Source organism: Aspergillus melleus (assembly GCF_016097325.1).
Source record: "Aspergillus melleus strain CBS 546.65 chromosome Unknown contig2, whole genome shotgun sequence".
In the NCBI taxonomy this organism is placed as follows: Eukaryota; Fungi; Ascomycota; class Eurotiomycetes; order Eurotiales; family Aspergillaceae; genus Aspergillus; species Aspergillus melleus.
In genome coordinates, this window is record NW_025763371.1 from 3,185,750 (window position 1) to 3,199,141 (window position 13,392).

The window sequence follows — 13,392 nt, forward strand, 5'->3', positions numbered from 1 at the left end:
CATGGCGGCACCAACAACATATTGGTTTATTTCATATTTACTTTTTGCAAGATCAGGTTTTGTACAGTATGGGAAATCTATTCTATTCTTACCAATGTCTTCTCTGGCTCTTTATTTCTTTTTTTTTCTTTTCTGTTTGCTCTCATTCTGTTTCTTGTTATGCATACTCTATTTGGTCGAATCTTTGCTCCTGCTTTTTGTTTCTTTTCCTTTCCATGCTGCTTTATCCATGTTGTGGAATAGGGATTATTGTGCAAGGCAGTCCCTCCCAAAAGTATTGTTCAATTGGCATGCCGATAGAAGATGGATTGCATCAGTATATAGAACATATATAACCAGTGCTACTTGCAATACTATCTCCTTCATGATCACCACGCTCTATAGAGAATAAGCATGACCACACTTATACCCACATGCATCAGCTCCCAAGCTGAAGATCACTCCATGATTCATTCAGGATCAACAATCTCCTCCTCCCACGTAGTGCTCATCTTCCCCTCTCGATCTCCCTCCTCCATCACACCCCCCAACCGATCAAGATAAACCCCATACTCCCGCCACAGCACCTCCACCCTCTCACCAAACAACCCTTCCCAAAACCCCTTCTTCCTGCCCTCATCGCCTCCAACCTCCCCCTCATCATGATCCCAGTACCCCACACGAAGCAACCGATCATTCACCATCCCCACCGCGCCACCCCCAACCCGTACATCCTCCAACCAAGCCAAAAAGTACGCCGTATGCTGATACCCCTGGTCCCAGCGCTCCGGACGGTCGCGCGCAGAACCAGGCCGTTTCCAATGCGGCGGGGCCAGACTGGCCTTGAGACGGACGAAGTCGGCAATCCCCTCGATGAGGCCGCCAGGAGGGCGGAGATCGTGGCCGTTCTGGCCACGCGGAGGGGCTGTGTGCTGGTAGCAGTGGACCAGTTCGTGGGTGAGTACGCCGCGGAGCTCGGAGGCGGGGGTTATACCGGGGCGGGTGCTGGTGCTGTGGATGTATGGGAGCGAGATGTGGATTTCTTTGTGGGAGTCGTCGAGCTCGGTGCCGGTTGTGTATGCGACGCCGGAGATGTCGCGGAGGAGGATGGTCACGGAGCGGGTGGGAGGGATGCTGGGGTGGAAGATTGGGAGATGGGGGGGATGCTTGGTGGTGGGAGGCGACGATGGGACGGTATAGAGGTTTTGGATGATGGCCTTTAGGGCGGACTCGAGGACGGATTCGAGGTCGGGGATCAGAGATAGAAAGGCTTTGGTGCCGGGGTGGCGGAGATCGTTGATGTGAAGACGGAGTTTAGGGTTGGGGAGGTCTGCTGCGAGAGGTTTGTTTACTTCGTGGGCGGGAGGGGTCGATTGGTGTTGCGTCTGATTCTGGGAAGGTTCGGTCATGATGCTGGGGTTCCTATATGTATCTGGATGGGGGAAGTGACAGACTGAGAGAAGTCGGGGGAAGAGAAGAGAGTTATAAGCGCGGGGCGGAGCATGGAACTAGAGGAGGAGGATCTTAATAGTGACGAGGTTTCGAAAAAAAGAGACAGTTACCTCGTTAACATACAAGTCAAGTTTCTGGCATTTAACAAGCGTCCGTTGACTTGGATCTATATTCTACAGAGCTGAAGTCGAAGTCCCATGCCCACAGCACTTGAGGATAAATGCGACTCCAAACAATCGTCACTACGGCGGTTCTGGGGAAACCGAACCGAGGCAGGTGATGTATAGTCAACATCTTCTAACGCTGTTCCAAGCAGTTCAGAGAAAAGAGTGTTATAATTTTAAGTTTGTAAAATGCAGCTGTAGCTCTGTTTCAATACTCAGATTCCAGAGACATCCTCCGCCATGACCCCGCAAAAAAGAAAAATCAACAAAGTTCTTTGCGTGAGGCAATGGGTGAGATGCAGCAGTGATATTAATAAGGCTGAAAAGAAGAAAGTTGAGTGGGTATTGTCGCGGGTCCTGTACGCCTGACATGTACAATTTGAAGAAAGAAAGAAAATAGAGAGAGAACTAAGCATGTGCAGCAATAGACAGATCGTCATCAGGAATATTTCCGGCTGAAGAGCAACGGGAGATGAGCCTGCATCTTGTGTAGCTTAACACTGTCTTGTTAGTCGAGCCCCAGCTGTGTGTCCTGCCGCAGGATATGGCTTGAATGATAATATACCGACAATGATTGGAAAGAAGCAAATATAAGAGAAATGAAGATACTGTTCACACCCCGGTGGGTTGGTTATAGAAGTGATCATGCTCACTGTTAGTTGAGATCTGGGCAATCGTGCTTGTGAACATCGAGCCCTCGTAATCTTTTGGCCAACAGGCTTTCACCCGCTTCGAGACCACCGACGGAGGGGTAACCGCCGTAACCGATATCTCCTCTATTGAGCTTGTGGTATCGGTCCTCATCGAAACGACATGGTTCGATCGAGTCTAGATCCTGCAAGCAGAACGACTCCTTTCTCAGAGACGGGATGGGCTGGAATGGATGAGCAGTATGCTGTATTGAGTGATACTGTCCAGGATTCATCGTGTTTCGTCGCAGTGAGGACGGAATCGCGAACGAACTGTCGGGGATGTCGGCAGAGGGATGGGGAGCGTCATACGCTGCGATCGGCTCGTGATTCGCGGCCGCCCGTTGGGATGAGCGGTCCGTCGCTAATTTGGGAACCATGTGCGAATGGTGGGCGTCTCGGACAGGCTTGTAAGGTGTGTATCGAGGGTCGGGATGCTGAATTTCATTGCGGAGCTGTTCCTTCCCGTCGGGCACGCGGTTGGCAAACACCACACGGACGCTCGAGTGGAGGTAAAACCGGCCCCTGGACGGACAGCAAATATTGAGGTGAATCAGGTATCTTAATATGGGCTTGTCCTTGGGGTCCTCGGAGGTATTCAACGACGCCTCGGGGCGATCAGTACCGTAATTCTTTCTAGCAGTTAGTGGCATGTCAATTACAGCACCGGCAGAATAGCTTCTTTGCCGGATAAATGTCTTTGTCCCGGGTTCCATGTCACCCAAGTCATAGGGAACGAGAAACAATTTTACAGCCGTCTTGTTCGGGTTTTTGATCATGATCTGCAACTGGCCCTGTTGCGGGATTCTATAACAACCACCGGGAGGGCATTTGGGAGACTCGGCCCGCCTGTGTCTTTTTTCGCGTTTACGCAAAGCATCCTGATCGGTGGGTTTCGATGACAGTTCGTTCTCCGCGCCTTGGTCACCGTGAGGACCTGCAGGGCTCTGATGGCGTCGTCGCCGTCGGCTGCTGGCCGACGTGTCCCTAGGAAGAGAATTTTCCAGGTCGATCAAGCCAACGTAAGGGCTGGGATTGTCGTCCGAGATCGTTCGTCCGTACCCAGAAGTAGGGTAGCTGTAGAAAACCGCCGGGAAAGGAACCGTGACGTGGGGCGGGCATTTGAGACTTGATTTACACTTGCTTTTACCAAGCACTCCGATCTGCGCGGTGAAATCTAGGGGCTTCGACGGATTCATTGACATACGCCCACGGAGAATAGACTCCTCGTACGAGCCGACAAGCGAGGCATGTGGCCGGGGCGAAGATTCCGAGGTAATGGAAAGTCTCCGAGCTCTTGGAGATGGCGTCTGCACCGATGACGCTAGCTGAAGACTATAAGTCGATGCCAAAGACCGCCGGGCAGGATAGGCTCCGTGAGATGGTTCGTTCCATCGCCCAAGAAATTGACCATTCTGAAAGATCGAGCCTCGGTGGGCAGTAGGAGATGATTGGAGGTGTCGGAAACTTTCTGGAGGCAGCGTTCGGCGACGACTTGCTTTTTCTGAGAATTCTGCCTGATCTGCGGACTCCGTCCTAGGAGAAAAATCCAAGTCTGTATTGTTTGCCTGGTAAACCAACGGGCTTGTCGGAGCCTTCAGGACGTAGCTGGAGGAGAATGACCCCAAAGAGGGTGCTCGGGAGCGAGTTGCCGGCACGGTTTTCCCAGCAGACGGACGAGCCGGTACCGCAAACCATGGCGTGGTTGGAGAAGAACTCAGGGGAGGGAACTGCGGGACAGTGGTCGTTCGTGGTATAGGAGATGGAGGTATTTGCTGTTGGCCGCTCTGCTCTCTGGCGCCTTCTCGAAAATCGCCCGAATGTAAAGCTGATCGAGGACGTACTATATCGGCCGGCGATCCTAGTTCCTGATCCTCTTGGTGATGGCTCTCGTTGGGTAGACTTCGTTCAAATGATTGATTCGCCATGTAATCAGGCTTATCGGAGCGAAAGTGACCGGCACTCGGTTCCCCGAACTATGGAATGCCTTATGAGTAAATGCGCAAAGAGCAGCCCACCGCTATTGATGACGAACAACCGAACGCAGGGAACTTGGCACGAAGCAAAGGTTAGACATACCGAAGTCTGCGGCGCCCACGGAGAAGCATCGCTGCTCTTAATATAGCGGATCAAGTCCTCTCGATCACTTGCACGCAGCCCCGACAGAGGATACTCCGGCCATGACCGCTCATCGGAGAATATGTCACCCCTTTCAGGACGGCCAAATCCGGAATGATTGGCCTGGTACTGTTTCCAAGTGGGGATAGCATGTTGCCGAGCATCCTCGTCGGGGTCTCTTTGGTCATCGGACCATAAATCGTAGAATTGCTGGCGATCCGGATCCTGAAACATAGGCATGATCACCAGTAGTTGGGATGGACGAAATCGGCGGACAAAAGCTCAATCATCGCAACCGCAGGGCGGGGTTCTGGGGAAACAAAGTTTGGTCAGGAGAGAGCGAGCGAACAAAAAAGGCAGATGATGTAGTGTTTCGGTAGCACGCAGGGACCCGGTGGCGGAGGTCACTCAAGTTTCAAGCACGGTGGAGTAGGATTGTATGACCGCAACGGATCGGCATCGGAGGGGGAGAGGACCTGAAGTTGGACGATGAAAGAAACAGGAGACTGACAAAGGGGACGGGGGAGGAAAAAAAAGTAAAGGGGAGGAGAGGGAAGGAAATAGGAGAAGGAAGAGGGCGAATGAGTCAAGGATGATCTGATTATGATTCTTACTCAATAATTACAATTCCAAGTTCTTTTTTAATCCGAAGATGCGGCAAGTCATGAGGATGGATTCCTCAGGCATGAAGAAACGGGCCCCTGTAACTTACCGTATCTGTACGTCATCGGCGAGAACACGCTAGCCCAATCAGGCAGATCAGACAAACCAGACATACATTTCTGTATTGGGACATTGCCAGAGTCTCGATGGTCTTTTGCTTGTTCAACTTCCCTACTCTTCCTGCTTTGACGTGGCCCAAGGATTTCCATAGTCCTGTTCTCTTCCCAAGTGCAGCTGTTCGAGGCCCGATCAAGGCGTTAACAATCTCCAATTTGGTATCAAACCGAGTAGTACCTCCATTTACTTCGGACTCCGTTCCGACTTTTTTTTTTTTCTTTTCTTTTTTCTTTTTACCCTTCTAAACCGCCCGGTTCAAGTTCAACAAAAATCCCTCGCCACGTTGACTGCGACAATTGTTGCCCAACTCACCGCTCCAAGAAATTCGCCGGAGCCTGTTGTACAGGAACCCTGAACAAACTTTTTTCCTGTCCCAATTCCGCCTGATCTCCAGCTCATCATGGCGGCCAAACGCTCCCGAGACACTGATGCAAACGCCGAAACGCGGAATAATACAGAAGCTCCGGTCAAGAAGAGAAAGGGCTTTTCAGTCGGCCCTGCAAATCTGCCCGATGGCACATATCGCCGAAAGAGTTAGTCTTTTACCATTCCCCAGTATACCCAGTGTACGCCCAACTTTGTGAAGTTCCAGCCAACTAACCTCTGCGACTATTCAGCCCAAAAGATTAAGTCCGACCTAATCCAAAAAGCTAAGGTCAAGAAAGCCTATGCCAAAGTCAAGGCCGAAGAAGAGCTTGCCAACGCTCAACGCAAGCCTACCTATGCTGTCGCAGACGCAGGTGCCGAGACACAGAAGGAACATGGGGACGAGAAGTCGCCTGAGCCTGAATCCGCCGGCCTCGAGCTTCATCCGGATCGACTGGCGATGTTGAATGAACCGGCTCCGGAACCCTCACCCAGACCGGAACGCTCGCAAAATCGGGACGCCCAGGGCCGTCGACAGAGGAAGCCCAAACGGTCTGCGTTCACCAAAGAAATGGAAGCCGCCGAACAGCGTCGTCAGGAAGCGGAGAAGCGGAGACAGGATCGAGAGTTTAGACAGAAGAACCGAGAGGACATGTCCCGCGCGAGGCGGCCGGACCAGTTCGGTAAAAGAAGGCTGGGTCGCGAAAGCAAGGTGCTGCTAGATCGCGTGCAAAGAATGGTTGGTCAGACGTAGAGCTGGCTTGCGGTGGAACAAAAATTTTGTCAATGATACCCTACATTTTGATTATTCTTCACCCTTAGGATCAAACGCGTCTATGATGTTGATGTCGCGGAAATAGATTCCAGATTGTTCTACGGAGTAAATCAGGTCGAGACCGGTGCTCTTGACCAGACACAAGCTTATTCTGTATATACAACTCTTCATCCGACACGACATAACTATGCCGATGCCTTTTGACCCGCACCGCTTCTTGCTCTCCTGAAGCAAGCAAACTCCCCCTTGGTTCTTTCTCGTAATCTTTTTAGAACGCCCCTCATTTCACCCAATTCCGATTGAAGTCGAGCGCGGGCTTCGTGAGAGGTGCGACGGTCCAGCTCAACGTAGATTTGACTTTGCAGTGCCGATGCCTCGTCGGTGGAGTACTGCGACATGGTCTGTGCAATGTACTCCGTATCTAGAGTGGCCTGCATTAGGGCAGGGAGACTATACGAAGACCGCGAACTGAATGACTTGAGGAGAGACGAAGAAATTTGCGTCAGTAGATGTGTAAGCACGACGGAGAGCAGGGCGGACGGTGCCGATGTTGATGTCGTTGATGGGCGCGTCGAAGCCGATGCGCTAGAAGGAATGGTAGTCGAGATCTCCGTGTGAACAAGCACCAGTGTTAGCAATGTGTTGTACACGTAGGACCGGACTTGGTCAGGACGAGCGACGGAGGGTTCCCAATCGGCGGCTGTAATGCCATGGAAGATCGTCGTGTGCAATGTCTCAATAGTTGGGTTGGTGTATGACTGGAACAGGCGGTTATCGATTTGATTGAGCACATCGCGAATGGTTTTGGCTTCATCCGTTAACTTCACGGAGAAAGAGGTTTCAAAGTTCGCGACCAACTGGGGCACCAGATCGGTTTGGAGAGCTTTGATGTTCGAGAGAGTAAGGAGAATGCGCACGTTCTAACGACTTGTCAGTTTATTCGCCATGATACTAGGAAGTGATTGGTAGAACGTACCCTGTTCTGCGCATCGACAGAGTCTGCCACAAAAACGGAAGATATTCCAGGCCGGTTGCGCGCCGTCGAGCCGGCGAGAATCCATTCGTTGTCCTCTTCTGGAGCGGCAGGGTGCTCTGCGTTCTCCACTAGACCGCTGAGGGCTTTGTAAACGCTGGAGACAAATTGGGTGCGCACCATTTGAAGAAGCTTGGTAGGTGGCTGCGTCACGATGTCTACATCACCGGCTTTGACCATAGCCTCCGAGACATACAGAATCTTTTGCATTCCCCCACTGATTGCATTTTCAAAAGCCACAAATAAGCTTGGCATTTTCGTGAGGTCCCTAATCTCGGGGTCTCGTGTCCAGTCTTCCATCATCTTGCAGATCTCAGCGTCCCTGCCCCAAGCAGCGCAGACCACTCGCACCGCGCGCTCACGGGCGACGCTGACAAGCGCCTTGAGAAGACCATGCGCGTTGCCATTGCTCAATACCGGGCCTAGGGCAGCCATTTCGCTCGCCGCCGTTCCGATGATGACCAGGAATTGGCCCAAATAATGCACCCCACTGAGCGCATTGGAAAACGGGGGCCAAAACGCGTAGTCTTCCCAGTGTTCGCCGCTCTTTGGAGTGGGAAACGGCATGTTTTTGGGGTCCAGCTTGAACCGGGACTCGGTGGGTGTCACCCCCATATTTAATGGGCTGTTGGGACTGGGTGGCGATATTGGCGAGGTGAGCAGAGAGATATCCTCTAACGGAGGGTCGGCAAATAACGATAGGACACTTTCTCGAATGAGGTTCACCAGCTCGACAACGCCTTTCTGCAGATCCCTCGAATCGGCGCTCGAAAGCCGGTGGTGCTTCCGGCTTTCACCTTCGAACCCGGCAGGGAGCAGCTTTTGCTTGCTCCCATCGAGGAAAGACTGAGCCGCTTCCCAAAAATCAAGCACTTCCCCAAGAATACCTCCCTGCGACGACAGCAACCTATTGAGGTAGGTATGAACGCAATCCCAGAGTTCAATGATCTGATCAGTATCCAGCATATCTTGGGTATCTTTGGCATTGTCGCGCGGTGCCAGTTTGAGATATGATGCAACGGCTCGAGGACTTGGTTTCTCGCCGCTGGCGAGCCTGCGCCGCAGAATTTCGATTTCCGTTTTGCACCGTTCGCAGAATGCAGTTATTTTAGTTTTCAAAAAATTGTACCTACTGAGTAGCCAGACCCAGATAGGGTTGTCGTCCACTCCCAGCTCCAGCAAGGCACCTATGAGTTCCATGTGTTCTTCAACCGGCCCGGATGCCGTCACTGTTGTCGAGGTAGTAGGCGCGTCGCCGAGACGTCTCCAGAGGTCACGCTTGAACGCCTGTAGTTGCTGATCGACGTCCATCCACATCCGCCCCATGGCTAGAATTAAATGCATATCTTCATCAGTTAACGGTCGCTGCTTGCTAATCGCCCTGTCCGCGATGGTTTTTGCGTCCTTGGCAAGAGTTCTTGCCTTGGTATATTGCTCAAAGACGGAATCGTAGTCTCTCTGCTTAATGGATTTTGAAAGCATCCCGCCGATCTCATATACGTCGCGGTGTTTCTCCATCGCCTCAACCACCGATTTCAGCGCTTGTTCTCTTTCACGGCCTCCTAGTGCAGGACCCCACACTTCCTCGGCTTTAACAGAAGCCTCCAGCAAAGGAACGCGAATGCCTTTTATGCCGTACTCACTCTCTTTGGTGAGAGCGTTCTTCCCGGGTGCCGAGTCCGACGGAGCCGGGGAGGGAACCGTCTGCATCCCTCCCGAATAATTCCGGAAATGCCCTGACCGACGATGAGCTTGTTGTACGGACGTGTTTTGTTCCCTTCCCTGGTTCCTCATCTCGGTATAGACACTGTCGATGGTCGCCTTGGCGCGAACGAAGCGCTCGAAATTGGCTTCAACGAGAACCTTCAACGAGGCCGATTTCTGATCGATGGATCGCGACAGGAAATCAAGTCCACTGAGGAGTGATTTGATCGATGCATCTGAGTGCGCCTGTGAGAGGAAGAGAGCCGGCGAGAACGAGGTAGACGAGAGAAGGAAGCGGTTGCGCAAACGACCCTCTTCCTCCAGAGACAACCCTCTCTTCTTCAAGATCTTGAACACAGACTCCCCAGACCCGAGCGGATCGGGTTCGTCCATTTTCACGAGGTTGTCCCTCCCATTTTTCCCTTTGAACGACCCGAGATTCGGTCCTTTCCGACCACTGTTGCTGCGTTCGAGGGCGAAGTATCGGGATCGCGAACCACGTCGTTGGAGGGTCTCATCCTCGGAATCCTCGCTCTCTTCAAGCTCGGCGGGCCATTCCTCGGGGTATTCCGACGGGAGGTTATAGAAATTGGCGACCTCAGAATCGGCCATCGTTTCTGCGACGTGTCGACGTGGGCGCTTGAGACACGAGGCAAGTACCGATCTCCGGCGGTTAGAAGCGATCAGTCAACAAGGGCTCAATCGATGACATGCAGGGAAGAGCGCGCAAGGAGCTGCAAGGGCGGGATCAGCTAGAGGCGAGCGCCAGGGTAGGTACTAGGTACTCCGGTCGTGCTCCTAGCCCAATGAATAATGGCAACGTGCAGGTGGGAAAGGTTGGCGTTATCTGATCTAAGGAAGACACCAAGTGGACTGGGGGACCGAAGACGGCAAGCATCCAAGCCGGACGGACCGGGTGCCGAGAGATTGGCCTGATGGGAACTTCTTTCGTCCTTCCCGCACACGCTCCTCTTCCCACCCTCCATCCATTCCTTCTTCCTCCCACCCCCAATCTCCCCTCTTCGATTGTTTGCTGTTGTCCCCGGGGACCCCGTCAACATGTTTGCCGCCAGGAACTTCGCTCTTCCCGCCCGCCAATGCTTGCGGACAACCCGTGTCTCCCCTAGAATCGCTTCGCCTTTCTCGCAGGTAACCAGCGACCTACCTCAGTTGGCCCCCTCTGAGCGAGGGTTTGGCTAGTCAATGCGTGTCTTATGCTAACTTGCCTTTTTAGCTGCGTGGTTACGCTGCTGCTGCCGATGAGCGTGTCGCCAAGTTCAAGGGACAGAAGGATACCGATGTATGTCGCCCGACCGATATTTTACTTTTTTTTTTGTTCTTGGTTTTTCTTTCCCTTGGCCCGAGGTTTTCCGACGTTCCTTTACAACACAATCATTCGACCGACTCCGCAAACAACGTTTGAAATATGACTGGAATATGGGTTCTGACAATGTGATCGCCTTGCTAGGGAAAATACACCGTGACTTTGATCGAGGGTGATGGCATTGGCCCCGAGATCTCGCAGTCCGTGAAGGATATCTTCGCTGCCGCAAACGTACGCTTCGACTTGAATCCGCCCCTTCATCAACCACGAAGGATTTTGGAATGCTAAAAAATTGTACAGGCCCCCATCAAGTGGGAGCCCGTTGATGTGACCCCCATCTTGAAGGATGGAAAGACCGCCATCCCCGACGAAGCCATCAAGAGCGTGCAGAAGAACTACGTTGCGCTCAAGGGTCCCCTAGCTGTAGGTTTTGTCCATGATTGCCTTTCAACTTTGCATTCGCTGATTTCCACTTTCTTTTCTTGTAAAGACCCCCGTTGGCAAGGGACACGTTTCGCTGAACCTTACTCTCCGTCGTACCTTCAACCTTTTCGCCAACGTTCGTCCCTGCCGCTCCGTCGCTGGCTACAAGACCCCCTACGACAACGTCGACACCGTCCTGATCCGTGAGAACACCGAGGGTGAATACTCTGGTATTGAACACGTCGTTGTCGATGGTGTTGTGCAGAGCATCAAGCTTATCACCAAGGAGGCCTCCGAGCGCGTGCTGCGCTTCGCCTTCCAGTACGCTCGTTCCATCAACAAGAAGAAGGTCCGCGTGGTGCACAAGGCTACCATCATGAAGATGTCCGACGGTCTTTTCCTGAACCTTGCCCGTGATATCGCCAAGGAGTTCCCCGATGTCGAATTCGACGCTGAGCTGCTGGACAACTCTTGCCTGAAGATCGTCACCGACCCTACTCCCTACAACGACAAGGTCCTGGTCATGCCCAACCTGTACGGTGACATCCTCTCGGATATGTGCGCTGGTCTGATCGGTGGTCTCGGTCTCACCCCCTCCGGTAACATTGGTGACGAGTGCTCGATCTTCGAGGCTGTCCACGGTTCCGCCCCCGACATTGCTGGCAAGGGTCTTGCCAACCCCACTGCTCTTCTTCTGAGCAGTATCATGATGCTGCAGCACATGGGTCTCACTGAGCACGCCGCTCGCATCCAGAAGGCCACCTTCGACACCCTCTCCGAAGGAAAGGTACGCTATCCCAATCCCCGCTACCCCCACCAATCTGTCAGATGAACTAACGCGCCAATTCTAGGCTCTCACCGGCGACTTGGGCGGTAAGGCCAAGACCAGCGAGTACGCTGAGGCCATCATGAAGCGCCTGTAAGGGATTCGTTCACATCATGTACTATTTCCCTTGATTGTCTCCTTTTAGCATGTGAATGATTTTAGACCATATAATGTGATCTATTATACGTACTCAAATGTATTTATTAAGATGCTAGGCGCGTTGACCTCCAACCTGGTAGGCTTTTGATCGAAGTGTGCTGCTTGTAATTTGGGACATTTGCAAGAAAATTGAGTAATATTGATTGTGCTTGAAACGCATCGGTAAACACAGGATACGCCTTAGCCGCGATAATGAGATCCAGAAAATACAGAAAACGCCACCCTCATGTGCGCCAAGGTATCATGGGAAAGAAAAGAAACAAGAAGAGAAGAAAACAGAGCTTGGAAACGCGTTTACGCTAGCGCCTCCGAGAGCCTCTTCTTGGTCCCGTTGGCGCGCCTCTTCCCTTCTGTTTCGACCGGGATGTTTGGGCACGCGTACTTCTCGTAGTGGGAGATCCTCCGCCTTCGTCGCCTTCGTCCTCCCCCTCACTATCGTCCTTCGCGCCGTCTGTACCTTCCTCATCACCATCATCATTTGCAGCGGTTTCTTCAGAGTCTCCCTCCTCCTCACCAGTGCCGGATCTCTTCCTCCTTGGTTCAACCTCCACGTGGAGTCGCGACGAGCGTGTGCCACGCGTAGATGGACGACCACCACGGCCTGGCTTTCTACCTCGCGACGGGACCGGAGAGGATCGAGGCTCTATACGCAGGTTCAAGAAAGACGTAGTCAGTAAATTTAGCGTTCAAATGAAGATGTGTGACGAACCGTCTGTATCCGCCACGGTGCTGCCTCGCCTAGATTCAGCATGGGGACTGTGAGCGGGAGACACGGAGCCTTCCATTGCTAGTCGCCTTTCAAACATCAATTCACCATATTCATCCTCGGGAAGGTCGAATGGACAGTATAGCTCTTTAGAATTTTCGACGTCATCGGATGTGTCGGTGATCAACGAGTCCTCCTGTTGCCCCCACCGAAACGGTCAGTGTGAAACCTTGCTAGATCGAACCTTTGCATTGAACAGAAGCTACATACCCGCTCATCAAGCGCAGGAAGATTGTATAGCGTCCCGAGTTTCTTCCAGATTCCGGGTATTCGAGTATGTTCCGCGTGGGAGGGCGCATATCCTTGGCTCTTCATAAACTCCGAGATAGCGATCATGCGAAAATGCTTGTGCATGCCTTTGATAAATCAACCGCATTAGCCTAAGCTCCACCGGTCCAGAAAATAGAGACTGCACGAACCGACAGGCTTCCATTTGATTATCCCCTTCAACAAGGCCGTCTCTTGTTCGTCGGTCCACGGGTCCGTGACGGGGTCGTAATCCGCGTTTGGCTGCGCTGCGCTTTCATTGACGGGAGTGGTTGAGGATTCGGACTGAGTCGCGAGCTTCGGTTTCTTTCGAGGAGGCATCGTGGTCGAGGTTTCGAGGGGAGTGTGTACTTTGGAGGTGCAATGGAAGCAAGGATGGCTTGGAGATTCCCAGAAAACGAATTCATTCTGCGTCGGTTTCCCGAACAAGCGGTGGTCCGGGCGCAGGCCGGGGATGCGCTAATCCCACTCAGGCTAGTGCGGCGTGATCTCGCGCTGCCCACGCGTCGGCCTGATGCTTGAAGCGATAAGAGTGAGGCTTCTTTCTTGTCCGTGGTTCTGCCTACG

General features: G+C 52.6%; 6 protein-coding genes across 6 annotated transcripts; 2 read left to right on the plus strand and 4 right to left on the minus strand.

The window, feature by feature from the left end:
• Positions 1-449: 449 nt before the first annotated feature.
• On the minus strand, positions 450-1,388 carry LDX57_003923 (basic secretory family protein; the record flags this gene model as incomplete). The annotated part of the gene is made up of 1 exon (XM_046085574.1): positions 450-1,388. The coding sequence occupies one exon, from the start codon at positions 1,386-1,388 to the stop codon at positions 450-452; it is 939 nt and encodes a 312-aa protein (XP_045941537.1).
• An 862-nt stretch (positions 1,389-2,250) lies between these two features.
• On the minus strand, positions 2,251-4,212 carry LDX57_003924 (uncharacterized protein; the record flags this gene model as incomplete). Its single annotated transcript, XM_046085575.1, has 1 exon — positions 2,251-4,212. One exon carries the CDS (start codon positions 4,210-4,212, stop codon positions 2,251-2,253), a length of 1,962 nt encoding a protein of 653 aa, XP_045941538.1.
• Positions 4,213-5,582: 1,370 nt separating this feature from the next.
• LDX57_003925 (uncharacterized protein) lies at positions 5,583-6,302 on the plus strand (the record flags this gene model as incomplete). Its single annotated transcript, XM_046085576.1, has 2 exons — positions 5,583-5,715; positions 5,800-6,302. 2 exons carry the CDS (start codon positions 5,583-5,585, stop codon positions 6,300-6,302), a joined length of 636 nt encoding a protein of 211 aa, XP_045941539.1.
• A 206-nt stretch (positions 6,303-6,508) lies between these two features.
• SEC5 (exocyst subunit SEC5) lies at positions 6,509-9,672 on the minus strand (the record flags this gene model as incomplete). Its single annotated transcript, XM_046085577.1, has 2 exons — positions 6,509-7,243; positions 7,300-9,672. 2 exons carry the CDS (start codon positions 9,670-9,672, stop codon positions 6,509-6,511), a joined length of 3,108 nt encoding a protein of 1,035 aa, XP_045941540.1.
• Positions 9,673-10,024: 352 nt separating this feature from the next.
• Positions 10,025-11,908, plus strand: IDH2 (isocitrate dehydrogenase (NAD(+)) IDH2). Its single transcript, XM_046085578.1, has 6 exons — positions 10,025-10,209; positions 10,295-10,360; positions 10,529-10,615; positions 10,685-10,807; positions 10,875-11,594; positions 11,659-11,908. The coding sequence occupies exons 1-6, from the start codon at positions 10,120-10,122 to the stop codon at positions 11,728-11,730; spliced, it is 1,158 nt and encodes a 385-aa protein (XP_045941541.1). The 5' UTR covers positions 10,025-10,119; the 3' UTR covers positions 11,731-11,908.
• Positions 11,909-13,206, minus strand: LDX57_003928 (uncharacterized protein). Its single transcript, XM_046085579.1, has 4 exons — positions 12,978-13,206; positions 12,769-12,914; positions 12,502-12,694; positions 11,909-12,435 (listed from the first exon to the last, which is right to left on the minus strand). Exons 1-4 carry the CDS (start codon positions 13,144-13,146, stop codon positions 12,092-12,094), a joined length of 852 nt encoding a protein of 283 aa, XP_045941542.1. The 5' UTR covers positions 13,147-13,206; the 3' UTR covers positions 11,909-12,091.
• Positions 13,207-13,392: the final 186 nt, after the last annotated feature.

Bases quoted from the DNA above. Each gene is read 5' to 3' on its own strand.
- IDH2 (XM_046085578.1), top strand. From the start codon at position 10,120: ATGTTTGCCGCCAGGAACTTCGCTCTTCCCGCCCGCCAATGCTTGCGG. The intron at 10,210-10,294 runs GTAACCAGCGAC...TTGCCTTTTTAG, and splicing joins TCGCTTCGCCTTTCTCGCAG to CTGCGTGGTTACGCTGCTGC. The intron at 10,361-10,528 runs GTATGTCGCCCG...TCGCCTTGCTAG, and splicing joins AGGGACAGAAGGATACCGAT to GGAAAATACACCGTGACTTT.
- LDX57_003928 (XM_046085579.1), bottom strand. From the start codon at position 13,146: ATGCCTCCTCGAAAGAAACCGAAGCTCGCGACTCAGTCCGAATCCTCA. The intron at 12,915-12,977 runs GTTCGTGCAGTC...GATTTATCAAAG, and splicing joins AATCAAATGGAAGCCTGTCG to GCATGCACAAGCATTTTCGC. The intron at 12,695-12,768 runs GTATGTAGCTTC...TGGGGGCAACAG, and splicing joins TTCCTGCGCTTGATGAGCGG to GAGGACTCGTTGATCACCGA.